The 26,116-nt window shown below is 52.0% G+C and overlaps 1 protein-coding gene across 2 annotated transcripts; it reads right to left on the bottom strand.

Moving 5' to 3' along the window:
* Positions 1-616: 616 nt before the first annotated feature.
* LOC139239151 (creatine kinase M-type) lies at positions 617-23,916 on the bottom strand. Of its 2 annotated transcripts, none has more exons than XM_070867731.1 (8): positions 23,808-23,916; positions 17,403-17,615; positions 14,172-14,326; positions 11,397-11,529; positions 8,795-8,966; positions 6,406-6,529; positions 5,145-5,334; positions 617-1,013 (listed from the first exon to the last, which is right to left on the bottom strand). In XM_070867731.1, exons 2-8 carry the CDS (start codon positions 17,593-17,595, stop codon positions 835-837), a joined length of 1,146 nt encoding a protein of 381 aa, XP_070723832.1. In that variant the 5' UTR covers positions 17,596-17,615; positions 23,808-23,916; the 3' UTR covers positions 617-834. The 2 variants fall into 2 exon arrangements, with proteins under 2 accessions (XP_070723832.1, XP_070723833.1); XM_070867732.1 differs by lacking the exon at positions 23,808-23,916 and adding an exon at positions 21,154-21,178.
* Positions 23,917-26,116: the final 2,200 nt, after the last annotated feature.

Raw genomic sequence — 26,116 nt, 5'->3', positions numbered from 1 at the left:
GTGTGTGTCAAAAATTTGCCATTTGAAATTAGGTATTGGGTGTCCACCTAGAGGGGGAAATCGTGCTAATGACTTGCATTTCTATAGCGCCTTTCACGACCACCGGATGTCTCAAAGCGCTTTACAGCCAATGAAGCACTTTTTGGAGTGTAGCCGCTGTCGTAATGTGGGAAACGCAGCAGTCAATTTGCGCACAGCAAGCTCCCACAAACAGCAATGTGATAATGACCCAGATAATCTGTTTTTAGTGATGCTGATTGAGGGATAAATATTGGCCCCAGAACACCGGGGAGAACTCCCCCTGCTCTTCTTCGACATGCTCTGGGATCTATTACACCCACGTGTGTGAGCGGGGCCTTGGTTTAACATCTCATCCGAAAGACGGCACCTCTGACAGTGCGGCGCTCCCTCAGCACTGCACTGGGAGTGTTGGCCTAGATTTATGTGCTCGAGTGGGACTTGAACCCACAACCTTCTGACTCAGAGGCGAGAGAGAGTGCTGCCCACTGAGCCACAGCTGACGTACACACACGCAATTTGTGATGATTTCTGAAATTAACTTTCTCATCTCTACAATATCCCAACTCATTGACACAAACGAGACAAGAGGCCAGAGTGTTGGGGCCATGTTTTTAATTTGCCGTTGATGTTAAAAGGTGTCTAGTGACTCTTTCCCCTGATGAAACCAATCTTCTAATTTCTCAAAGATGTCGTCCTCCTGTTTCGAGACACAAGGCAGTGGCCAAGAAGTATAGGAGCCTCCAAAAGTTCAAAGTTCATGACCTGTGATGTTCCGAGGCAGCTCAGAGTTCCTCTGTTCCTCCCTCTGCTGGTTTACTTCTGGGCTGGCATCAGGTCATCGATGCTCTGACCCTTCTCCAATTTCTTCTCCATCTCAACCATCAGCTTCACGCCATCCACCACCATCTGGACCTGTTCGACTTCGGAGAAGCCCAGGCGATCGGCGTTGGAGATGTCATAGACGCTGCCAACAGCTGCAGTGTCAACACCACCTGGCGGGCCAAACAAAAAGATGGTTAGTGTACCGTTACACAACCCGGGTGACCAATAGCGCAAGAGAGGTCTGTAGTGCTGGGGCGTCGTCTCCCAACATTGCAAAGTGCTTTGAGTATTGAGAGTTACCTTGATGTGCAATCGACCCTTGTTATGTTGGCCAGTATGGCAGCCATTTTGTTTATGTTGGCCAATATGGCAGCCATTTTGTTTATGTTGGCCAATATGGCAGCTAGTCACATCCGACAAGTAGCAAGATGAATAACTAATTTACTTGATTTCAGTGGTGGTTGAGGACATTGGGAGAATGTTCTACTCTCTATTCTGCCATAAGATCTTCAATATCCCCCAGAATTGGCAGACAAGACGTCAGTTTAACCTTGCATCAGGAGGACTTTATGACCAACATACAGAGCTCCCTCGTTACTGCACTGACGTTCAAATTGAAAACGGGACAAAATGTACCAAAGGAGTAAAAATACTTCAAAATATTAGCCTGAGCAAGTGTTTAGAAAGCTTTGCATAGAGGGAATGCAACAAAGGTTCACCAGACTGGTTCCCTGGAATGGGGGGATTGTCCTATGAGGAGAGATTGAGTAGACTAGGCCGATATTCTTTAGAGTTTAGAAGAATGAGAGGTGATCTCATTGAAACATACAACATTCTTACAGGGCTTGACAGGGTAGATGCAGGGAGGATGTTTCCCCTGGGCTGGGGAGTCTAGAACCAGGGGTCACACAGTCTCAGGATAAAGGGTCGGCCATTTAGGACTGAGATGAGGAGAAACCTCTTTACTCAGAGGGTGGTGAATCTTTGGAATTCTCTGCCCCAGAGGGCTATGGAAGGTCAATGCCATCAATTGAGGCAAAACGGACATTGTTGGGAGCAAGGTTGTTGGTTGAGTTTTCCTACTCCCTGTTCCAGGAATGCTGAAACATAGAAAATAGGTGCAGGAGTAGGCCATTCGGCCCTTCTAGCCTGCACCGCCATTCAATGAGTTCATGGCTGAACATGCAACTTCAGTACCCCATTCCTGCTTTCTCGCCATACCCCTTGATCACCCTAGTAGTAAGGACGACATCAAACTCCTTTTTGAATATATTTAGTGAATTGGCCTCAACAACTTTCTGTGGTAGAGAATTCCACAGGTTGACCACTCTCTGGGTGAAGAAATTCCTCCTCATCTCAGTCCTAAATGGCTTACCCCTTATCCTTAGACTGTGACGCCCTGGTTCTGGACTTCCCCAACATCGGGAACATTCTTCCTGCATCTAACCTGTCTAAACCCGTCAGAATTTTAAATGTTTCTATGAGATCCCCTCTCATTCTTCTGAACTCCAGTGAATACAACCCCAGTTGATCCAGTCTTTCTTGATATGTCAGTCCCGCCATCCCAGGAATCAGTCTGGTGAACCTTCGCTGCACTCCCTCAATAGCAAGAATGTCCTTCCTCAAGTTAGGAGACCAAAACTGTACACAATACTCCAGGTGTGGCCTCACCAAGGCCCTGTACAACTGTAGTAACACCTCCCTGCCCCGTACTCAAATCCCCTCGCTATGAAGGCCAACATGCCATTTGCCGCCTTAACCGCCTGCTGTACCTTCAATGTCTGATGTACCATGACACCCAGGTCTCGTTGCACCTCCCCTTTTCTTAATCTGTCACCATTCAGATAATAGTCTGTCTCTCTGTTTTTACAACAAAAGTGGATAACCTCACATTTATCCACATTATACTTCATCTGCCATGCATTTGCCCACTCACCTAACCTGTCCAAGTCACTCTGCAGCCTCATAGCATCCTCCTCGCAGCTCACACTGCCACCAAACTTAAGTGTCATCCGCAAATTTGGAGATACTACATTTAATCTCCTCGTCTAAATCATTAATGTACAGTGTAAACAGCTGGGGCCCCAGCACAGAACCTTGCGGTACACCACTAGTCACTGCCTGCCATTTACCCATTTACTCCTACTCTTTGCTTCCTGTCTGCCAACCAGTTCTCAATCCACGTTAGCACACTACCCCCAATCACATGTGTTTTAACTTTGCACATTAATCTCTTGTGTGGGACCTTGTCGAAAGCCTTCTGAAAGTCCAAATACACCACATCAACTGGTTTTCCCTTGTCCACTCTACTGGAAACATCCTCAAAAAATTCCAGAAGGTTTGTCCAGCATGATTTCCCTTTCAAAATTCAAGCTGACTTGGACCTATCATGTTACCTCTTTCCAAATGCGCTGCTATGACATCCTTAATAATTGATTCCATCATTTTACCCACTACCGATGTCAGGCTGACCGATCTATAATTCCCTGTTTTCTCTCTCCCTCCTTTTTTAAAAAGTGGGGTTACATTGGCTACCCTCCACTCCATAGGAACTGATCCAGAGTCTATGGAATGTTGGAAAATGACTGTCAATGCATCCACTATTTCCAAGTCCACCTCCTTAAGTACTCTGGGATGCAGACCATCAGGCCCTGGGGATTTATCGGCCTTCAATTTCCCCAACACAATTTCCCGACTAATAAGGATTTCCCTCAGTTCCTCCTTCTTACTAGACCCTCTGACCCCTTTTATATCCGGAAGGTTGTTTGTGTCCTCCTTAGTGAATACCGAACCAAAGTACTTGTTCAATTGGTCTGCCATTTCTTTGTTCCCCGTTATGACTTCCCCTGATTCTGACTGCAGGGGACCTACATTTGTCTTTACTGACCTTTTTCTCTTTACATATCTATAGAAGCTTTTGCAATCCATCTTAATGTTCCCTGCAAGCTTCTTCTCGTACTCCATTTTCCCTGCCCTAATCAAACCCTTTGTCCTCCTCTGCTGAGTTCTAAATTTCTCCCAGTCCCCAGGTTCACTGCTATTTCTGGCCAATTTGTATACCACTTCCTTGGCTTTAATATTATCCCTGATTTCCCTTGATAGCTACGGTTGAGCCACCTTCCCTTTTATATTTTTACGCCAGACAGGGATGTGCAATTGTTGTAGTTCATCCTTGCGGTCTCTAAATGTCTGCCATTGCCCATCCACAGTCAACCCCTTCAGTATCATTCGCCAATCTATCCTAGCCAATTCACGCCTCATACCTTCAAAGTTACCCTTCTTTAAGTTCTGGACCATGGTCTCTGAATTAACTGTTTCCTTCTCCATCCTAATGTAGAATTCCACCATATTATGGTCACTCTTTCCCAAGGGGCCTCGCACAACGAGATTGCTAATTAATCCTCTCTCATTACACAACATCCAGTCTAAGATGGTCTCCCCCCTAGTTGGTTCCTCGACATATTGATCTAGAAAACCATCCCTTAGGCACTCCAGGAAATCCTCCTCCACCGTATTGTTTCCAGTTTGGTTAGCCCAATCTATGTGCATATTGAAGTCACCCATGATAACTGCTGTACCTTTATTGCATGCACCCCTAATTTCCTGTTTGATGCCCTCTCCAACATCACTACTACTGTTTGGAGGTCTGTGCACAACTCCCACTAGTGTTTTCTGCCCCTTGGTATTCCGTAGCTCCACCCATACCGATTCCACATCATCCAAGCTAATGTCCTTCCTAACTATTGCATTAATTTCCTCTTTAGCCGGCAACGCCACCCCATCTCCTTTTCCTTTCTGCCTATCCTTCCTAAATGTTGAATACCCTTGCATGTTGAGTTCCCAGCCTTGGTCACCCTGGAGCCATGTCTCCGAGATGCCAACCACATCGTATCCGTTAACTGCTATCTGCACAGTTAATTCATCCACCTTATTCCGAATACTCCTCGCATTGAGGCACAGAGTCTTCAGGCTTGCCTTTTTAATGCACTTTGACCCTTTAGAATTTTGCTGTAGAGTGGCACTTCTTTTTGTTTTTTTTGCCTTGGGTTTCTCTGCCCTCCACTTATACTCATCTCCTTTCTGTCTTTTGCTTCTGTCTCCATTTTGTTTCCCTCTGTCTCCCTGCACTGGTTCCCATCCCCCTGCCATATTAGTTTAACTCCTCCCCAACAGCAACTTGAAGCCAGCTTGAGCCATCTGCACTGCCGCCCTGGTATGGACGCCAATTTAGCACAGACCAGCCAACGGAGCCGGGGAATTTGGCCACGGCTTGTCGAGCGGAGCCAGCAGCCGGCCCTTACCGGTGCCACGTTTCTGCAGTCTTGTTCTCTTGAGGACCTCCTCGAACTTGGCGTGCTTGCACAGGTGAGCGAGCTTGACATGGACACCACCGCGGAGACCGGTGCCCAGGTTAGATGGGCAGGTCAGGACGTAACCAAGATGTTCGTTCCACATAAACCCACGGCCTGCCTTGACGAAAATGTCTTCAATCTGTATCGGGGGTGGGGGGGGGGGGGAGAGGGTTATAGTCTTAGAATGAAAGCGTCTGATTACATCAAATTTACAGCACAGAAACACAGAAAATAGGAGCAGTAGTAGGCCATTCGGCCCCTCGAGTCTGCACCGCCATTCAATACGGTCATGGCTGATCCTCTATCTCAACACCCTATTCCCGCTTTCTCCCCATACCCCTTGATGCCTTTTGTGTCTAGAAATCTATCTATCTCCCCCTTAAATATATTCAGTGACTTGGCCCCCACAGCCCTCTGTGGTAGAGAATTCCACAGGTTCACCACCCTCTGAGTGAAGAAACAGGCCATCGGGTCCGTGCCGGGGTTTATGCTCCACACTAGGCTCCTCCCACCCCTATTCACCTCAGCCCATCACCATAACCCTCGATCCCCTTCTCCCTCATGTATTTATCTAGCCTCCCCTTAAATGCATCGATACTATTCGCCTCAACCCCTCCCTGTGGCAGCGAGTTCCACATTCTCATCGCCCTCTGGGTAAAGAAGTTTCTCCTGAATTCCCCCATTGGATTTCTTGGTGACGATCTTATATTGATGGCCTCTAGTTATGCTCTTCCCCACAAGTGGAAACGTTCTCTCTGTATCCACCCTATCAAAACCTTTCATCATTGCAAAGACCCTCTATCAGCTCACCCCTCAGCCTTTATTTTTTCAAGAGAAAAGAGACCCAGCCTGTTCATTCTTTCCTGATATGTACACCCTCGCATTTCTGATATCGTCCTCCAATTCTCTATTGGGGTTTATTTCTTACAAATGGAGGCGAGGACCATGAGCCCCGGTTACAAGTAAGTACATCCCTCACCCTCACCCTCACCAATCTCCTCCTCGCCGTGAAGGCACCAACGATGCCCCCCCCCCCCCCACCCCCGTCATTCTTGGGCAAAGTCTTCACTGAGCTGAGAGTGTGGGCTGGTGTCTCCAATGTGGAGCTATACCAGGAATGCCCAAGCACGCCCTCGCCCAACGTCCGCACGCGCACTCACAGCAGGAGTCGACGGGACAGCTCAGAACGCGATTCGCGGACACACTCTACCTTCTTCAGGCCAACGCAGAAGCGTCTGAAGACCTCCTTCATGTTGCCGCCCTTTTGCATGGAGATGACACGGAGATGATCCTCCTCGTTGACCCAGACCAAGAAGGTCTTATCATCATTATGCCTGTTTCCATCAAAGAAAATGGCGACACCAAAATCATTCATGCACCAGAAAAACTGGAGTCAACCACACAAGTGCTACATTTATCATACCCTTCCAACACCAATGCCCTGGACCCATTTCTTGCTCACTATACAGTGGCTCAGTGGGCAGCACCCTCACCTCTTGAGTCAGAAGGTTGTGGGTTCAAGTCCCACTCCAGGGACTCGAGCGCAAAAATCTAGGCTGACACTCCCAGTGCAGTGCTGAGGGAGCCCCGCACTGTCGGAGGGGCAGTACTGAGGCAGCGCCGCACTGTCGGAGGGGCAGTGCTGAGGGAGCCCCGCACTGTCGGAGGGGCAGTGCTGAGGGAGTGCCGCACAGTCGGGGGGGCAGTGCTGAGGCAGCGCCGCACTGTCGGAGGGGCAGTGCCGAGGGAGCACTGCACAGTCAGAAGGGCAGTGCCGAGGGAGCACCGCACAGTCGGAGGGGCAGTGCTGAGGGAGCCCCGCACTGTCGGAGGTGCCGTCTTTCAGATGAGACGTTAAACCGAGGTCCCGTCTGCTCTCTCGGGTGGAAGTAAAAGATCCCATGGCACTATTTCGAAGAAGAGCAGGGGGAGTTATCCCCGGGGCCAATATTTATCCTTCAATCAACATAACAAAAACAGATGATCTGAGTCATTATCACATTGCTGTGCGTGGGAGCTTGCTGTGCGCAAACTGGCTGCTGCGTTTCCCACATTACAACAGTGGCTACACTCCAAAAAGTACTTCATTGGCTGTAAAACGCTTTGGGGGCATCCGATGGTCGTGAAAGGCGCTATATAAATGCAAGTCTTTTTCTCCTCCAGTCCCAGCATGCTTGGTGTCCAGGCAACGGCGCTCACCCTCGGGATGGGGGGGGGGGCCAATAACTCACGATGACCTGCAGTGGGGTGCCCAGATTATGGGGCGATGGGAGCAGAGAGGAGTCCAGACTACGTGACCGACCCGGGACAACGTTGTGTGGCTGCCCACAATGCAAGGAATACCAAGGGCGTCACTACCAAGAGAATGATTGGACTGGCTGGGGGATCTTATCTCCAGAAAAGGGAAGGCTTAGATGTTCCCTGATTGGGGCCTTGAAAACTATGAAAGGGGTTCGATAGGGTAGACGTGGAGAAGATGTTGTCCCTTGTGGGGGAGGCCAAAACTAGGGGGTCATTAATATAAGACAGTCATCAAGAAATCCAACAGGGAATTCAGGAGAAACTTCTTTACCCAGAGAGCGGTGAGAATGTGGAACTCGCTGCCACAGGGAGGGTTTGAGGCGAATAGTATCGATGCATTTAAGGGGAGGCTGGACTAGCATATGGGGGAGAAGGGAATAGAGGGTTATGCTGATGGGGTGAGATGAGAAATTTCTTCGCTCAGAGAAACATAGAAACATAGAAAATAGGTGCAGGAGCAGGCCATTCGGCCCTTCGAGCCTGCACCACCATTCAATATGATCAGTCAGGACGTGTTGTCTGATCCCGGGGATGTGATCTCTGATCCCGGAGTCGGGGCGTGATCTCTGATCCCGGAATTGTGAGTTGTGAATCTTTGGAATTTTGTGAAGAGAGTTGTGAATCTTTGGAATTCTCTACCCCAGAGGGCTCAGTCGTTGAGTATATTCAAGACAGAGATCGACAGATTTTTTGATATTAAGGAAATCAAGGGGTTAGGGCGGGAAAGTGGAGTTGAGGTAGAATGTCGGCCGTGATCTCATTGAATGGCAGAGCAGGCTCGAGGGGCCGAATGGCCGATTCCTATTTCTTACGTTATGTACAGTCGCTGTAGTTCATTGGTTGTAAAGCGTCTTGGGGACATCCGTTGGTCACGAAAGAATATAAGAATGTAAGAAATAGGAGCAAGAGTCGGCCGTGTGGCCCCTCGAGCCTGCTCCCCCATTCAATAAGATCACGGCTGATCTGATCTTGGCCTCAACTCCACTTCCCTGCCCGCTCCCCATAACCCTCGACTCCCTTATCGTTCAAAAAAATCTGTCTATCTCCACCTTAAATATATTCAATGACCCAGCCTCCACAGCTCTCTGGGGCAGAGAATTCCACCGATTCATGAGAAGAAATTCCTCCTTCTCTCCATTTGAAATGGGCGACCCCTTATTCTGAAACTATGCCCCCCTCGAGGGGGAAACATCCTCTCTGCATCTGACCTGTCGGGCGCTATATAAATGCAAGTCTTTTTCTTTGGTTGATGCTGTTGAACGGCACGGGCGGGCCGAGCGCGCTTGGCGGACACTCACCAAATGCCTCTGCCGTCGGGCCAATCACGGGCCATTCCGGAGGCGAGGAGCAGTGGGGAGATGGGCTTGTCAAACAGGAAATGCTCGTCGATCAGGTGCTGCTGCTCTGCGTCGGACATGGTGCACAGGGGGTAGTACTTGCCCTTAAACTCACCGGTCAAGCTGTTGAGAGCTGTCGAGGGAGAATCAGTCGTTAACATAGAAACATAGAAAATAGGAGCAGTAGTCGGCCATTCGGCCCCTCGAGCCTGCACCATTCAATATGATCATGGCTGATCCTCTATCTCAACACCTTACTCCCGCTTTCTCCCCATACCCCTTGATGCCCTTTGTGTCTAGAAATCCATCTATCGCCCTCTTAAATATATTCAGTGACTTGGCCTCCACAGCCTTCTGTGGTAGAGAATTCCACAGGTTCACCACCCTCTCAGTGAAAACATTTCTCCTCATCTCGGTCCTAAATTTCCCACCCCGTATCCTGAGACTGTGACCCCTTGTTCTAGACATCCCAGCCCCAGGGGAAACATCCTCTCCGCATCCAGTCTGTCCAACCCCGTCAGAATTTTATATGTTTCAATCAGATCCCCTCTCATTCTTCTAAACTCTATTGATACAGGCCCAGTCGACCCAATCTCTCCTCATACGACAGTCCGGACATCCCAGGAATCGGTCTGGTGAACCTTCGCTGCACACTCTCTATGGCAGGTATATCCTTCCTTAGGTAAGGAGACCAAAACTGCACACAATACTCCAGGTGCGGTCTCACCAGGGCCCTGTATAACTCTAGTGAGACATCCTTGCTCCTGTACTCATACCCTTGTGCAATGAAGGCCAACATACCATTTGCCTTCCTGACTGCTTGCTGCACCTGCGTGTTTGCTTTCAAAACACAAACTCGAAATGAGGGGACCGACCGGCGGTTAAATCTTTGACAAAAACCGAAGCCTAGCGGGCCGTTTTCGAGATTGTCGCTGTGATGTATTTGCTTCACTGGGGTTCTTTGCTTAAGAATTATTGCTATTCAGAACCAGTTGGTTTATCAGCAAAAGGTTTAACAATCGCGCGACACATTCATCCACCAGGCTCACAACCACCTGCCCCATCGTTGATCCCCCGAACCCAACGGGCCGGGGTTTTATTGAGTCTTGCGAACATCACGTGACTGGCTAATAAGCCACTCCCGGCTCAACAGCTCCACAAACCCGTGAGCATTCTCACGGGCACGGACGTTACAGTCGTGAATTTCACACGAGCTCCAGCGCGGGAGAGGGGAGGGCGGCAGGCAACCTTCCCGTTAAGCCGCGCAGCGGTCTGGGGTTCCCACGCCAGCCGCTCGCACGGAGGAAACTGCGCGCACGCAAAGATTTGAATGGTCCGCGTAGCCGCTTAAAGAGACCGTGCGCCAATTCGGGGGAGCATTGAAGGTGAATAAAGTTTCGATATCATTATTTTACTGATCAATCTGGTACACACACATATCGGCCATCCCTAATTTGCCCCTTGAGAAGGTGGTGGTGAGCCGCCTTCTTGAACCGCTGCAGTCCGTGTGGTGAAGGTACTCCCTCAGTGCTGTTAGGGAGGGAGTGCCAGGATTTTGACCCAGCGACACAGAATCAGAATTACATCAAACATACCGGGCAAGAAACAGGCCATTGGGCCCAGCCAGTTGTGTTTATTCTTTTAATTATTCGTTCAAGGGATGTGGGCATTGCTGGCAAGGCCGGCATTGCCCATCCCTAATTGCCCCTCGAGTGGCTTACTCGACCATTTCAGAGGGGCAGTTAAGAGTCAACCACATTGCTGTGGGTCTGGAGTCACACATAGGCCCAGACCGGGTAAGGGTGGCAGATTTCCTTCCCTAATGGGCAGACGGGGCCTCGGTTTAACGTCTCATCCGAAAGACGGCATCTCCGACAGTGCGGCGCTCCCTCAGTACCGACCCTCCGACAGGTGGCACTCCCTCAGCACTGCCCCTCCGACAGGTGGCACTCCCTCAGCACTGCCCCTCCGACAGGTGGCGCTCCCTCAGAACTGCCCCTCCGACAGTGCGGCGCTCCCTCAGAACTGCCCCTCCGACAGTGCGGCGCTCCCTCAGAACTGCCCCTCCGACAGTGCGGCGCTCCCTCAGCACTGCCCCTCCGACAGTGCGGCGCTCCCTCAGAACTGCCCCTCCGACAGTGCGGCGCTCCCTCAGCACTGCCCCTCCGACAGTGCGGCGCTCCCTCAGAACTGCCCCTCCGACAGTGCGGCGCTCCCTCAGCACTGCCCCTCCGACAGTGCGGCGCTCCCTCAGCACTGCCCCTCCGACAGTGCGGCGCTCCCTCAGCACTGCCCCTCCGACAGTGCGGCGCTCCCTCAGCACTGCACTGGGAGTGTCGGCCTGGATTATTTGTGCTCGGGACCCTGGAGTGGGACTTGAACCCACGACCTTCTGACTCCGAGGCGAGAGAGAGAGTGCTGCCCACTGAGCCCGTGGCTGACAGAAAAGGTCAAAGGGCGCGGAGACGGACGGGTTTGACCGTCCGCCCGTTTACTGTCTGAGGCCACGCCCCCCCCCCCCCCCCCCCCCCGCACCGATCCCCCTCGCCGGCCGCTGACCTACCTTCAATGCAGAGCTTCTCAATGAGGCGTCGCTCTCCACGACTGCAGTGGGGGGGAAGGGCAATGCCCTTGATACTGCGACCAGTGCGCACTCGGCTGCTCAACACATAGTTGGGGTCAAGGTCGTCGCCGCCCTGAACGGTGTCAAAAGAAAGACTTGCATTTATATAGCGCCTTTCACGACCACCGGACGTCTCGAAGCGCTTTGCAGCCAACTAAGTACTTTTTGGAGTGTAGTCACGATCGTATCGTGGGAAACGCGGCCGCAAATGTGCACACAGCAAGCTCCCACAAACAGCAACATGATAATGACCCACATAAGCCGATTTTGTTATGTTGAGTGTTGGATAAATATTGGCCCCCTGGACACCGGGGAGAACTCATCTTCGAAATAGTGGCCGTGGGGATCTTTTATATCCGCCCGAGAGAGCAGGCGGGGCCTCGGTTTAGCGTCTCATCCGAAGGACGGCACCTCCGACAGTGCGGCGCTCCCTCAGTACTGCCCCTCCGACAGTGCGGCACTCCCTCAGTACTGCCCCTCCGACAGTGCGGCGCTCCCTCAGTACCGCCCCTCCGACAGTGCGGCGCTCCCTCAGTACTGCCCCTCCGACAGTGCGGCGCTCCCTCAGTACTGTCCCTCCAACAGTGCGGCGCTCCCTCAGCACCGCCCCTCCGACAGTGCGGCACTCCCTCAGCACTGCCCCTCCGACAGTGCGGCGCTCCCTCAGCGCTGCCCCTCCGACAGTGCGGCGCTCCCTCAGCGCTGCCCCTCCGACAGTGCGGCGCTCCCTCAGCGCTGCCCCTCCGACAGTGCGGCGCTCCCTCAGCGCTGCCCCTCCGACAGTGCGGCGCTCCCTCAGCGCTGCCCCTCCGACAGTGCGACGCTCCCTCAGCGCTGCCCCTCCGACAGTGCGGCGCTCCCTCAGCGCTGCCCCTCCGACAGTGCGGCGCTCCCTCAGCGCTGCCCCTCCGACAGTGCGGCGCTCCCTCAGCGCTGCCCCTCCGACAGTGCGGCGCTCCCTCAGCACTGCACGGCGAGTGTCGGCCTAGATTTATGTGCTCAAGTCCCTGGAGTGGGACTCGAACCCACAACCTTCTGACTCAGGAGGGCGAGAGAGAGTGCTGCCCACTGAACCACAGCTGACGAAAAGAAATTGGGTCAGCCTCGGCTAAATTTGATACGGGCTCCTGGGTTTTGAGAGAGCGCTATAGGGTACAAAAGCAGATTAGAAACCATTCCTCAGGCCCCAGACGGAATACTGTGGCCAATTCTGGGCATCACAATTTAAGAAGGACGTCGAGGGCTTAGAGAGGCAGAGAAGATTTCGTGGCTAATTGGAGAGAGCTCTCAAAGAGCTGGCACGGGCACAATGGACCGAATGGCTTCCTCTGTGCCGTAACATTCTAATGATTCTAGGACACAGGAGGTGGCCAATCGGCCCATCGGACCTGTGCCAGATCTTTGAAAGAGTGATCCAATTGATTCCACCCAGCAACTTGATCCCCTTCCAGTATCTATCCACTTCCCCTTTTGGACGTTCCTCCTGAATCGGCTCCCATCGCCCTTTCAGCCAGCGCGTCCCACATGCTGAAGAACAAAATAATGAATAATAACTGATGAGACCGAGGGGGTTTGAAATTGACCCCCCTTTTTTGCAACGCCCGGGGGGCGGGCGCGCAACAGACTTTTCTCTCGGCGGGGTGGGGGGAGTGGGGCGTGAGATGAAGATGGGTGGGACATCCGAGCCAGGGTGTCCCTGGAGATGGAGCACGCGGTGTCCACCGGTACGTTCGCGGCCTTCCGCGAGAGGTGGGTGCCGGAGGGACTGGAGTCCATCATCACCCCCGGCAACCAAATTTCAATTTGACCAATTATACTTTTTAAAGTTTTATTGGTTCATTTCTCGGTTTTAGTGCCCCTTTAATAAGGGGACACTCGAATTATTGTTTTACAAAAATAGTTGAAGAGCGGCAGGAGGGGGCTGGTGTGGAGCATAAACACCGACACACGGACCCGTTGGGCTGATTGGCCTCTTTCTGTGCTGCACAAGCGGTGTATGTAATTTCTCCTGGGAGGACAGACGCACCAACGTCAGCGTCCTCGGCCAGGTCAACATCCCCGGCATCGAAGCACTGACCACACTCGACCAGCTCCGCTGGGCAGGGCCACATTGTCCGCATGCCCCTGACACGAGACTCCCCAAAGCAAGCGCTCCACTCGGAACTCCTTCACGGCAAACGAGCCCAAAGGTGGGCAGAGGAAACGTTACAAGGGACCACCCTCAAAGCCTCCCTGATAAAGTGCAACATCCCCACCGACACCCGGGAGTCCCTGGCCAAAGACCAGTCCGCCCTAAGTGGAGGAAGTGCATCCGGGAGGGCGCTGAGCACCTCGAGTCTCGTCGCCGAGAGCGTGCAGAAAGCAAGCGCAGGCAGCGGAAGGAGCGTGCGGCAAACCAGTCCCACCCACCCCTTCCCTCAACCACTGTCTGTCCCACCTGTGACAGGGACGGTGGCTCTCGTATTGGACTGTTCCAGCCACCTGAGGACTCATTTTAAGAAAGGAAGCAAGTCTTCCTCAATTCCGAGGGGCTGCCTATGATGATGATGTATGCAATTCCTCAGGCCCTCCAGACCAAGGTTTTGTGATAACTAACCCCCACCAAGCAGCGTGTTTATTTTGTTTCTTTGTTGCTCTTGGAGTTGCCCCGGTCTATAGAAAAGGGAACTTTGGCCCCGACCACAAAGCAAGCCTCCACACGGCCCAAGTGCAAACCTTCAGATTCTCGTTGTTCATGTCAGTCTTGTGCTTGTCAGTTGGCTTGTAGCCCCCGTGGCGATCCTGAATGACGGGGTCGAAGAGACCCTTGAAAACTTCGTAACTCTCCTCGTCGCCAGCAACGCAGCCCACGGTCATGATGAAGGGATGGCCTGAGGGATATCGACAAAAAAAACCCGGTAAATGGCACAGTGTGGCGATCACACCAGGACCTGACGTCATATTGAGCTTCCGGCCACATATCCACAGCATAACCGAGGCCGCCTATTTCCACCTCCGTAACATCGCCCGTCTCCGCCCCCTGCCTCAGCTCATCCACTGCTGAAGCCCTCGTCCATGCCTTTGTTACCTCTAGACTTGATTATTCCAACGTACTCCTGGCTGGCCTCCCACATACTACCCTACGTAAACTCGGCTGCCCCGTGTCCGAACTCGCACCAAGTCCCGCTCACCCATCACCCCCTGTGCTCGCTGCCCCCGTGTCCTAACTCGCACCAAGTCCAACTCACCCATCACCCCCTGTGCTCGCTGCCCCCGTGTCCGAACTCGCACCAAGTCCCGCTCACCCATCACCCCCTGTGCTCGCTGCCCCCGTGTCCGAACTCGCACCAAGTCCCGCTCACCCATCACCCCCTGTGCTCGCTGCCCCCGTGTCCGAACTCGCACCAAGTCCCACTCACCCATCACCCCCTGTGCTCGCTGACCTACATTGGCTCCCGGTTAAGCAACGCCTCAATTTCAAAATTCTAATCCTTGTTTTCAAACCCCTCCATGGCACTCGCCCCCTCCCTATCTCTGTAAACCCCTCCAGCCCCACAACCCCCAGAGATGTCTGCGCTCCTCTAATTCTGCCTTCTTGAGCATCCCTGATTATAATCGCTCCACCATCGGTGGCCGTGCCTTCAGCTGCCTGGGCCCCAAGCTCTGGAACTCCCTGCCTAAACCTCTCTGCCCCTCTACCTCTCTCTCCTCCTTCAAGACGCTCCTTAACACCTACCTCTTTGACCAAGCTTTTGGTCACCTGCGCTAATTTCTACTTATGCAGCTCGGTGTCAAATTATTTGGTCTCATAACACTCCTGTGAAGCGCCTCGGGACGTTTCACTCGTTAAAGGCGCTATGTAAATAGAGGTTGTTGTTGGTACATCATTGCCCCGTGATAGGTTAGTGTATCGAATGGGGTGACTCTGCCTTCCCTGAAGTATCTGAGACCGAAGAGCTCTGCCACACTGAAAACGTTCCCCCTTTGCCACACATTGCGGGGGTCAAAATTCCGTTTGCAACGCCACTCGTCGCCACCGGAGAGGGGCAGCTTAACCGGCGGCTAAGTCCGTACCGTCGGCAGTGACTGGGTCCCTGGGCTCACGGTGAATTGAGTCGGGCGGTGGGGCCAGGACGTACCGCTGTGCGCTCGGCCGCCGCCCTCGTGGTGACGTCATCGAGCGTGCCACGTCCCCTTGCCGCCGCGGCACCGAGATTTGGCGAGTACGGTGGCCTTACCGGCAGGCGTGCGTACAGCCTGGGGGAAGATGGTGGGACATCGGGTGCCCTGGGGCGGGAGCGTCCAGGGAGCAAGGTAAGTGGTGATAATTTTTTTCAGTATTGATGGGACCAGCGGGAAAGTTTGGGGGGGGGGGTCAGAAGTTTTTGGAAACTTATTCCCCCCCCCAGTTTTTTCAACTCCCGTGGGGAAATTTGGTCAGCTCCCTGAGCCCGCGCCCCGTTAACGCCCGGGGGTGAGCGTGCAACGCCACTTTTAGCGGCGCGCTCTCATCCCATGCACGGCAAAACCGAATTTGGCCGTGATTACCGCCCGCCATTAAAATCTCCACTCAGCCGGTGTCACCATCTCCAAAACACGGCGGCAATGACCTGCGACCCCCCCCCTCCCCGAGTTCCCTACTCCCGTCAAGGTGCGCCATTGCTTGCTCTCCCCGTTCCAGCCACGGAGGACCCACGAACAGAAGGTCACACACCGCCATCTCCTCTCTCCAATACAGGTTGGGTGGAACTGCAGTGCAGTCTGTTCCCCAACAAGGCAAAGAGGCTGCCATTTATAGAAACAGCAAATAATTAATTACCCCCCCTTTCCCGCACAATTTACAATGCAACACTCCCTCGCAATCGGCTCTGAGCAAATAATTTGTCTTCTGTGCTATAGACTGGGGAACGGAATGAGTTTTGCAAGGCCACAGTGAAATGGATGAGTTGCATAAAAGAGAGGTGATCTTATTGAAACGTGTAAGATTCTGATGGAGGCTTTGACAGGGTAGGTGCAGAGAGGATGTTTCCCCCTCGTGGGGGAATCTAGAACTAGGGGACATTGTTTCAGAGTAAGGGGTCGCCCATTTAAGACGGAGACGAGGAAAAGTTTCTTCTCTGAGGGTGGTGAATTTGCGGAATTCTCTGCCCCAGGGAGCTGTGGAGGCTGGGTCATTGAATATATTCAAGGTGGAGATAGACAGATTTTTGAAGGATAAGGGAGTCGAGGGTTATGGGGAGCGGGCGGGGAAGTGGAGCTGAGGCCGAGATCAGATCAGCCACGATCTTATTGAATGGCGGAGCGGGCTCGAGGGGCCGAATGGCCGACTCCTGCTCCTAATTCAAACGTTCTTATGAGGACAAGGCGGGATAATGCACCATGGGCATTGGAGAGAGTCCCTTTGTGAGCAGGTGCTGTGGCAGCAGTGCAAACCTGATTGGAGAGATTCCAACACGGGAACTGCAGGAAAGGTGGTGGGGTGTATTAAAGGGATGGCGGTGGGGTGTATTAAAGGGATGGCGGTGGGGTGTATTAAAGAGACGCTAGCTGTAAGGAGCATAAAAGAGATTGCGTTGGGGTGTAGAAAAGAGATTGCGGTTAGTAAGGTGTGTAAAAGAGATGATAGCAGTAAGGTGTATAAAGGAGAGGATAGCAGGAAGGTATATAAAAGAGCTTTTTTGTGGGTGCATGGCCCCTTCAATGGGTTGCGTGGAATATTTAAATTTCCGCGCTTGGGCGTTGTGTTCCATTGGTCAGCCGGTGGCCAACCTGCGCGGCGGGCAACGGGGAACGTTGGCGACGAGGTGTGTGAACGGGATCGGGGCGAGGTGGTTCGGAGCAACCTGTGCGCGACTGGAGGCTGTGGCGGGGGTTAGGATTGGCGGGGGGGGGAACTATGTTGGACTGTGTGGGGGGGGGGGGGGATGGGGCGTGGAGCGACGTGTCTCCTTACATCCTCCCTCTCACCTGGGTTGTCTACGCCGGTCTGGATGCAGTCATCCAGGGTGAAGCCACTGGGAGTTTCCTTGTCCCGGAGCTGTTTGTAGATGTCCATAGTCAGAACCTTGGCCATGTGGTTGTTATGCTGGCTCAGGTCGGGGAACTCTTCCGCCGCTGAATAATTCAGCTTCCATTTGTTGTGCGTGTTACCGAAAGGCATGATTGTTGGTCGGGCAAGTCCTGAAAAACACCAAGCAGAGAGGAAAAAAAAAATCAAGCAGCGATCAGCTCAGTTAGAACATAAGAACATAAGAAATAGGAGCAGGAGTTGGCCATACGGCCCCTCGAGCCTGCTCCGCCATTCAATAAGATCATGGCTGATCTGATCATGGACTCAGCTCCACTTCCCTGCCCGCCCCCTTATCGATTAAGAAACCATCGATTTCTGTTTTAAATTTATTCAATGACCCAGCCTCCACAGCTCTCTGAGGCAGCGAATTCCACAGATTTACAACCCTCTGAGAGAAGAAATTTCTCCTCATCTCAGTTTTAAATGGGCGGCCCCTTATTCTGAGACCATGCCCCCTAGTTCGAGTCTCCCCCATCAGTGGAAACATCCTCTCTGCATCCACCTTGTCAAGCCCCCTCATAATCTTATACGTCTCGATAAGATCACCTCTCATTCTTCTGAACTCCAATGAGTAGAGGCCCAACCTACTCAACCTTTCCTCATAAGTCAAACCCCTCATCCCCGGATTCAACCGAGTGAACCTTCTCTGAACTGAATGTAATATCTGCAAGTTTGCAGATGACACTAAGCTGAGTGGTGGTGAAAGCTGTGAGGAGGATGTTAAGAGGCTGCAGGGTGACTTGGACAGGTTAGGTGAGTGGGCAAATGCATGGCAGACCGGTATAATATGGATAAATGTGAGGTTATCCACTTTGGTGGCAAAAACAGGAAGGCAGAATATTATCTGAATGGTGACAGATTAGTAAAAGGGGAGGTGCAACGAGACCTGGGTGTCATGGTACATCAGTCATTGAAAGTTGGCATACAGGTACAGCAGGCAGTGAAGAAGGCAAATGGCATGTTGGTCTTCATAGCTAGGGGATTTAAGTATAGGAGCAGGGATGTCTTACTACAGTTGTACAGGGCCTTGCTGAGGCCACACCTTGAATATTGTGTTCAGTTTTGGTTTCCTAATCTGAGGAAGGACATTCTTGCTATTGCGGGAGTGCAGCGAAGGTTCACCAGACTGATTCCCAGGATGGCAGGACTGACATATGAAGAAAGACTGGATCGACTAGGCTTATATTCACTGGAATTTAGAAGAATGAGAGGGGACCTCATAGAAACATATAAAATTCTGACGGGACTGGACAGGTTCGATGCAGGAAGAATGTTCCCGATGTTGGGGAAGTCCAGAACCAGGGGTCATAGTCTAAGGATCAGGGGTAAGCCATTTAGGACCGAGATGAGGAGAAACTTCTTCACTCAGAGAATTGTGAACCTGTGGAATTCTCTACCGCAGAAAGTTGTTGAGGCCAGTTCATTGGATATATTCAAAAGGGAATTAGATACAGTCCTTACGGCTAAAGGGATCAAGGGGTATGGAGAGAAGGCAGGAATGTGGTACTGAAGTGCATTATTAGCCATGATCATATTGAATGGTGGTGCATGCTCGAAGGGCTCAATGGCCTGCTCCTGCACCTATTTTCTATGATTCTATACCTCCAAAGCAAGTACATCCTTTCGTAAATATGGAAACCAAAACTGCACGCTGTATTCCAGGTGTGGCCTCACCAATACCTTATATAGCTGTAGTAAGACTTCCTTGCTTTTATACTCCATCCCCTTTGCAATAAAGGCCAAGATACCATTGGCCTTCCTGATCACTTGCTGTACCTGCATACTATCTTTTTGTGTTTCATGCACAAGTACCCCCAGGTCCCGCTGTATTGCAGCACTTTGCAATCTTTCTCCATTTAAATAATAACTTGCTCTTTGATTTTTTCTGTCAAAGTGCATGACCTCACACTTTCAAACATTATATTCCATCTGCCAAATTTTTGCCCACTCACTTAGCCTGTCTATGTCCTTTTGCAGATTTTTTGTGTCCTCCTCACACATTGCTTTTCCTCCCATCTTTATATCGTCAGCAAACTTGGCTACGTTACACTCAGTCCCTTCTTCCAAGTCGTTAATATAGATTGTAAATAGTTGGGGTCCCAGCACTGATCCCTGCGGCACCCCACTAGTTACTGGTTGCCAACCCGAGAATGAACCATTTATCCTGACTCTCTGTTCTCTGTTAGTTAGCCATCCTCTATCCATGCTATTATCCCCAATCCCGTGAACTTTTATCCTGTGCAGTATGTGGCACCTTGTCAAATTCCTTCTGGAAGTCCAAATACACATCCACTGGTTCCCCTTTATCCACCCTGTTTGTTACATCCTCAAAGAACTCCAGCAAATTTGTCCAACATGACTTCCCCTTCATAAATCCATGCTGACTCTGCCTGGTCGAATTTTGCTTTGCCAAATGACCTGCTACTGCTTCTTTAATAATGGACTCCAACATTTTCCCAACCACAGATGTTAGGCTAACTGGTCTATAGTTCTTGGCTGACAAGCGTACAAACAATGAACATGGCTGGGCATAGCAGCACACCCTGGAAAATATACGGGTAAGCCGTGGCTCAGTGGGCAGCACCCTCGCCTTTGAACCAAAAGGTTGTGGGTTCGAGTCCCACTCCAGAGACTCGAGCACAAAAATCTAGACTAACACTCCCGGTGCAGTGCTGAGGGAGCGCTGCACTGTCGGAGGTGCTGTCTTTCGGATGAGACATTAAACCGAGGCCCCGTCTGCTCTCTCAGGTGGACGTAAAAGATCCCATGGCCACTATTTCGAAGAAGAGCAGGGGACTTATCCCCGGTCCCCAGTGTCCTGGGGCCAATATTTATCCCTCAACCAACATAACAAAAACAGATGGTCCGGCCATTATCACATTGCTGTTTGTGGGAGCTTGCTGTGCGCATATTGGGTGCCGTGTTTCCCACAGTGACTGCACTCCAAAAGTGCTTCATTGACTGTAAAGCGCTTCGAGACATCTGGTGGTCGGGAAAGGCGCTATAGAAATATATAAAGTTTGGGGTGCTCAACGGGTGGCGCTAACCAACCGAATTTCTCACCCTAAAGTGTCGTCATTTTACTCCTCAATCTCCTGCCTGTACTCCCGAAGTTTGCTGTTGTGATTTTCTCCACATTAAACAGTTTTGGTATCCTCACATGATTCCCTTGGAGAACCGTGCGAGGATTGGCGGGGTGGTTGATGGTAGGACAGTCCGCGAGGTGAACGCCGATGTTCCCTTGCGATTTTTATTTTGGTGCATGCGGGGGGGGGGGGGGGGGTCCTTTAACTGGCTGCACGGCCCGTTTATGCCTGCACGCGCCTGCGGGGTTCCACCGTTGGACAACCTGTGCGGGGATTAATGGGAACAGTGGTGGACGCTCCTTCACGTAAATCAGCCAATAGAGGGGGAGGGTTTCATGGGCGCCCATATCCCTATACGATAATGGAAGGGGGGGGAGGGGGGGCGGAATGGGAAACGGGACCACCCACAGCTAGCGGGCCGCGGATATCCCACTGGGTGCCATCCCGGGATTCCGAGCCGGAACTCTGATCCCCGCTTGCCGGCAACGCCCTGAGTGGCATTCGAATCCGCCACTTTCTGACTCCGAGGCAGAAACGCCAACGCTGAGGTAAAGAAACTCACCTTATACAGGACACAGTATGTAATTGCACGCGTGTCCATCGGGGGGAGCCAGTCGCAGATACGGTGGTGCCAGTTAAAATCGGGAATTCACATTCGTGCAGCAACCTTCGCGACCTCCAGATCTTCGCAGCCTAATTCGGTGATTTTTGGAGCATCGTCACTGCCGTGATGTAGGGAAACACGGCAGCCAATTTGCGCACAGCAAGCTCCCACAAAAGGCGATGTGACAATGACAGTGTCAGCCTTGGCTCAGTAGGCAGCACTCTCTCTCTCGCCTCTGTGTCAGAAGGTTGTGGGTTCCAGTTCCACTCCAGGGACTTGAGCACAAAAATCCAGGCTGACACTCCCAGCACAGTGCCGAGGGAGCACCGCACTGTCGGAGGTGTCGTCTTTCAGATGAGACGTTAAACCGAGGCCCCGTCTGCCCTCTCGGGTGGATGTAAAAGATCACGCGGCCACTATTTCGAAGAAGAGCAGTGGGAGTTATCCCCAGTGTCCCGGGGCCAATAGTTATCCCTCAATTGACATAAAAAAACAGATGATCTGGGTCATTATCACAATGCTGATTGTGGGAGCTTGCTGTGCGCAAACTGGCTGCCGTGTTTCCCACATTACAGCAGTGACTACACTTCAAAAGGCACTTTGGGACCTCCGGTGGTCATGAAAGGTGCTATATAAATGGAAGTCCTTATTTGGCGTTAATCCGCCAGCAAGTTCGGAGGGTGAAGAGATTCTTTGTGATTGGTGAAGCTGCAGAATTAGCTGATTGATTTTCGCTGTTCAGCTGTTTGGTTTGTAGAAACGGCATCGTGCCCTTTAGACTCTGCTATTTTTAGGAACTTGCTGGATTGGCGAATTATTTTCCCATTAATCTCACTGCAGAAAGCTAGGGCTCTTAATTAGCGCGCTAGTCGCTAATGCTATGTCAATCAATTGCTCCAGTGCAGAGAGGGAACAATTTCAATGGTCGAGTCTCACTCCTGCAGGTAGTAAATTGTTGTTGGAGATTTAAACATTTTCTTACATTTCTTCCTTACTTGCCCTTTCTGTCTCTTTTTTCCTAGCTATCTTCATCCAATCTTTCTTTCCCTCCCTTTGTTTCTCGAAGTCAGAAGGTCGTGGGTTCAAGTCCCACTCCAGAGACTTAAGAACAAAAATCCAGGCTGGCACTCCCAGTGCAGTACTGAGGGAGCGCTGCATTGTCGGAGGTGCCTTCTTTCAGATGAGACGTTAAACCGAGGCCCCGTCTGCTCTCTCAGGTGGACGTAAAAGATCCCACGGCCACTATTTCGAAGAAGAGCAGGGGGGAGTTCTCCCCGGTGTCCCGGGGCCAATATTTATCCCTCAATCGACATAACAAGTACAGATTATCTGATCATTATCACATTGCTGTTTGTGGGAGCTTGCTGTGCGCAAATTGGCTGCCGTGTTTCCCACGTGGTGACAGCGACTACACTTCAAAAAAGTACTTCATTGGCTATAAAGCGTTTGGGATGTCCGGTAGTTGCGAAAGGCGCTATATAAATGCAAGTCTTTTTTGGGAGCTTGCTGTGCGTAAATTGGCTATCGCGTTTCCAACATTACAACAGCAACTAGACTTCAAAATAGTACTTCATTGGCTGTAAAGCGCTTTGGGACTTCTGGTGGCCGTGAAAGGCGCTATAGAAATGCAAGTCTTCTCTTTCAAATTGAACAGCGTGGAATCCAAATAAGTACAAGTCTACAAATAGACAGTTGCAGCCAAAGCTCTGACTGCAACCGAGCTAAAGCGTTGGTGACTTGCCATCGGCTTAATTGGAAGCCTTGCGCGGTCTGTTGCGACCAGGAGAATTGGGGAAATCTGTGCAAAGGACCGGCGCTGGTTTGATCGGCGGGCTTTGCGCCGCAACTTGCGCCAGAACTTGCCCTCCCTCTGCGATCCTACCGTTTGCGACGGCTCTGCGAACGAGTCCGACGCCTCTCGCAAATCGTTTGGCCAGGCGCAGCATAACTTTTTTTTTGCAGGTTCGAGAGACTGTCTTCTCCACTGAGAGAACACCGCAAACTCCGGCGCGGAGACCCCGAGTGGCGAATAATCCTGTTGGCTGCAAGAAGACTGGTCTTGGGTGTGTGTGTGTGTGTGTGTGTGTGAGACGTCCGGTGGTCGTGAAAGGCGCTATATAAATTTAAGTCTTTCTTGTTGCAATTAATTGCGCTTCATAAATAATTCGCAGTGGAATTGGAAACACATATATTAATGCACGAGTGCAAATTAATCTGATTGCGAATTAGGAATTCTTTGCTTAAAAAGAGATTTTAAAATGCGGACATATTTCAGCTGCTCTTCTCGTGCATTTAGAGCTATCCAGTCTTCTGAAGCGAAATTTGGACGGAACTCCTTCAAATTATCGCAGGAGAAAGTTTGCATTAAAAGTTGCAATTTGCTGATGCAGTTCTGCTCCCAACTTTCTCTCCCCTAAAATGGTGCATTCTCTCTAAGATTTAATCACGAACTTGTGTCGCTCAGTCTTGCAGAATTTAGCATTGCAAAAACATTTAAAACATCCAAAAGCAGGCTGAATTTCTTTTTTGCATTCAAGATTTTTTTTTAAAAAATGCTGATAGTTCGCCTCTTGGTGAATTTTGGAAGATCTCTTGTCTTCAAAGGCTCTTACCTGCAGCACTGCTCAAACTAGATCTGGAGCGCTTGTCCCCTGCACAGTCCTCACACCTTGCGTTGCAATAGGTGACCCAGGGAGCTCAGTGCGCCGCACGGTCCATTTATACTCCAGCCCCTCTTCCACCCATTTCTTCTCACATGGTCACTGTGCCCAAGTAAGGGCTCCAGTAACGCCTTGGCCAAGCCTGGGTAAGTTGAGCAGCCTTGTCACCTCCAGCAACGCTCATTGGCCAGACCCAATGCATTGAGGGGCAGGGAACAACAGGCTGGAGAGCTAACAGGAAAGAGAGCCTTTGCATTTCTCTAGCGCCCTTTCACCACCACCGGACGTCCCAAAGCGCTTTATAGCCAATGAAGTACTTTTTGAAGTGTGGTCGTTGTAATGTGGGAAACGAGGCAGCCAATTTGCGCACAGCAAGCTCCCACAAACAGCAGCGTGATAATGACCCAGATCATCTGCGTTAGTGATGTTGTTTGAGGGATAAATATTGGGTAGGAAACCGGGGAGAACTGCCCTGCTCTGCTTCGAAATAGCGGCGATGGGAACTTTTACATCCAGCTGAGTGAACAGACGGGGCCTCAGTTTAACATCTCCTCCGACAGTGCGGCGGTCCCTCAGTACTGCCCCTCCGGCATTGCGGTGCTCCGTCAGCACTGCCCCTCCGACAGTGCGGCACTCCCTCAGCACTGCCCCTCCGACAGTGCGGCGCTCCCTCAGTACTGCCCCTCCGACGGTGCGGCACTCCCTCAGTACTGCCCCTCCGGCATTGCGGTGCTCCCTCAGCACTGCCCCTCCGACAGTGCGGCGGTCCCTCAGTACTGCCCCTCCGACAGTGCGGCGCTCCGTCAGCACTGCCCCTCCGGCATTGCGGCGCTCCCTCAGTACTGCCCCTCCGACAGTGCGGTGCTCCCTCAGCACTGCCCCTCCGACGGTGCGGCGCTCCCTCAGCACTGCCCCTCCGGCATTGCGGCGCTCCCTCAGTACTGCCCCTCCGACGGTGCGGCGCTCCCTCAGCACTGCCCCTCCGGCATTGCGGCGCTCCCTCAGTACTGCCCCTCCGACAGTGCGGCACTCCCTCAGTACTGCCCCTCCGACAGCGCGGCACTCCCTCAGCACTGCCCCTCCGACAGTGCGGCACTCCCTCAGTACTGCCCCTCCGACAGTGCGGCGCTCCCTCAGTACTGCCCCTCCGACAGTGCGGCGCTCCCTCAGCACTGCCCCTCCGACAGTGCGGCGCTCCCTCAGCACTGCCCCTCATTCGGTGCTGTTTAGCATTAGTTTTGTCAGAGGCAGTCAGAACCAAGTGTTAGGCCCCTTATTTGAATATTTTTTTTTATTTGTTTCTCGGATGTGGGCGTCGCTGGCAAGGCCGGCATTTATTGCCCACCCCTAATTGCCCCTTGAGAAGGTGGTGGTGAGCCGCCTTCTTGAACCGCTGCAGTCTGTGTGGTGAAGGTGCTCCCACAGTGCTGTTAGGGAGGGAGTTCCAGGATTGTGACCCAGCGACGATGAAGGAACGGCCGATATATTTCCAAGTCGGGATGGTGTGTGACTCGGAGGGGAACGTGGAGGTGGTGGTGTTCCCATGCGCCTGCTGCCCTTGTCCTTCTAGGCGGTAGAGGTCGCGGGTCTGGGAGGTGCTGCCGAAGAACATGTTAATGGTCTAAAGCCTGCTTCAGACGGAGGATTGGCGAGAGACTGTAGAGGGACGTGATCGGGGCCCAGGAGAGGAGTGAGTTCGGGGCCCAGGAGAGGCGAGGGCCCAGGGCCCAGCCCACACTGTGCGATATGTGTGCGCACTGGGTCCGTGCAGCAGAGCTGGTCTCCAGTCGTCCTGGTTAACCCTTGCCACTGGACCAAGACCTCGCTCTGTCAAGCCCCGTGTGGTGGCTGGTGTGCAACGGTCACCCCACGTTAAAACAATCCACCCACAGGCATCTTCCACCCTTCAGGATGTAGTTCGGGATCCGGAATATTAGGTCCTTCATTGAAACACCTGTGAGCTCGCCCCTTTTTTTGGCGAGGAAGCAAGTCATCCTCGCTTCAAGGGACAGCCTATGATGCTGATTATGCTTCAGACGAAGTAAACAACACCTCATTTTTTTCCCTCAACAATATGGCGTCCGGCGTGACCCACGACATGAGCGGGCTGAAATGAGACGAACACCATTTTTTCCACAAAACTGGCCTTAACAGCCTGTGCTGTGCTAAATTTCAGGCCCTGGCCTGGAACTCGCGACCATGACCTAAACAAAGAGTGCGGAAGTAAACCGCAGAAAGGGGAGCAGAGGGGTAAATTGTTT

This window comes from Pristiophorus japonicus, chromosome 26 (genome assembly GCF_044704955.1).
Source record: "Pristiophorus japonicus isolate sPriJap1 chromosome 26, sPriJap1.hap1, whole genome shotgun sequence".
NCBI lineage: Eukaryota > Metazoa > Chordata > Chondrichthyes > Pristiophoridae > Pristiophorus > Pristiophorus japonicus.
Note: the sequence above shows the minus strand (reverse complement) of the source record. Positions and strands in the feature narration are given on the sequence as shown.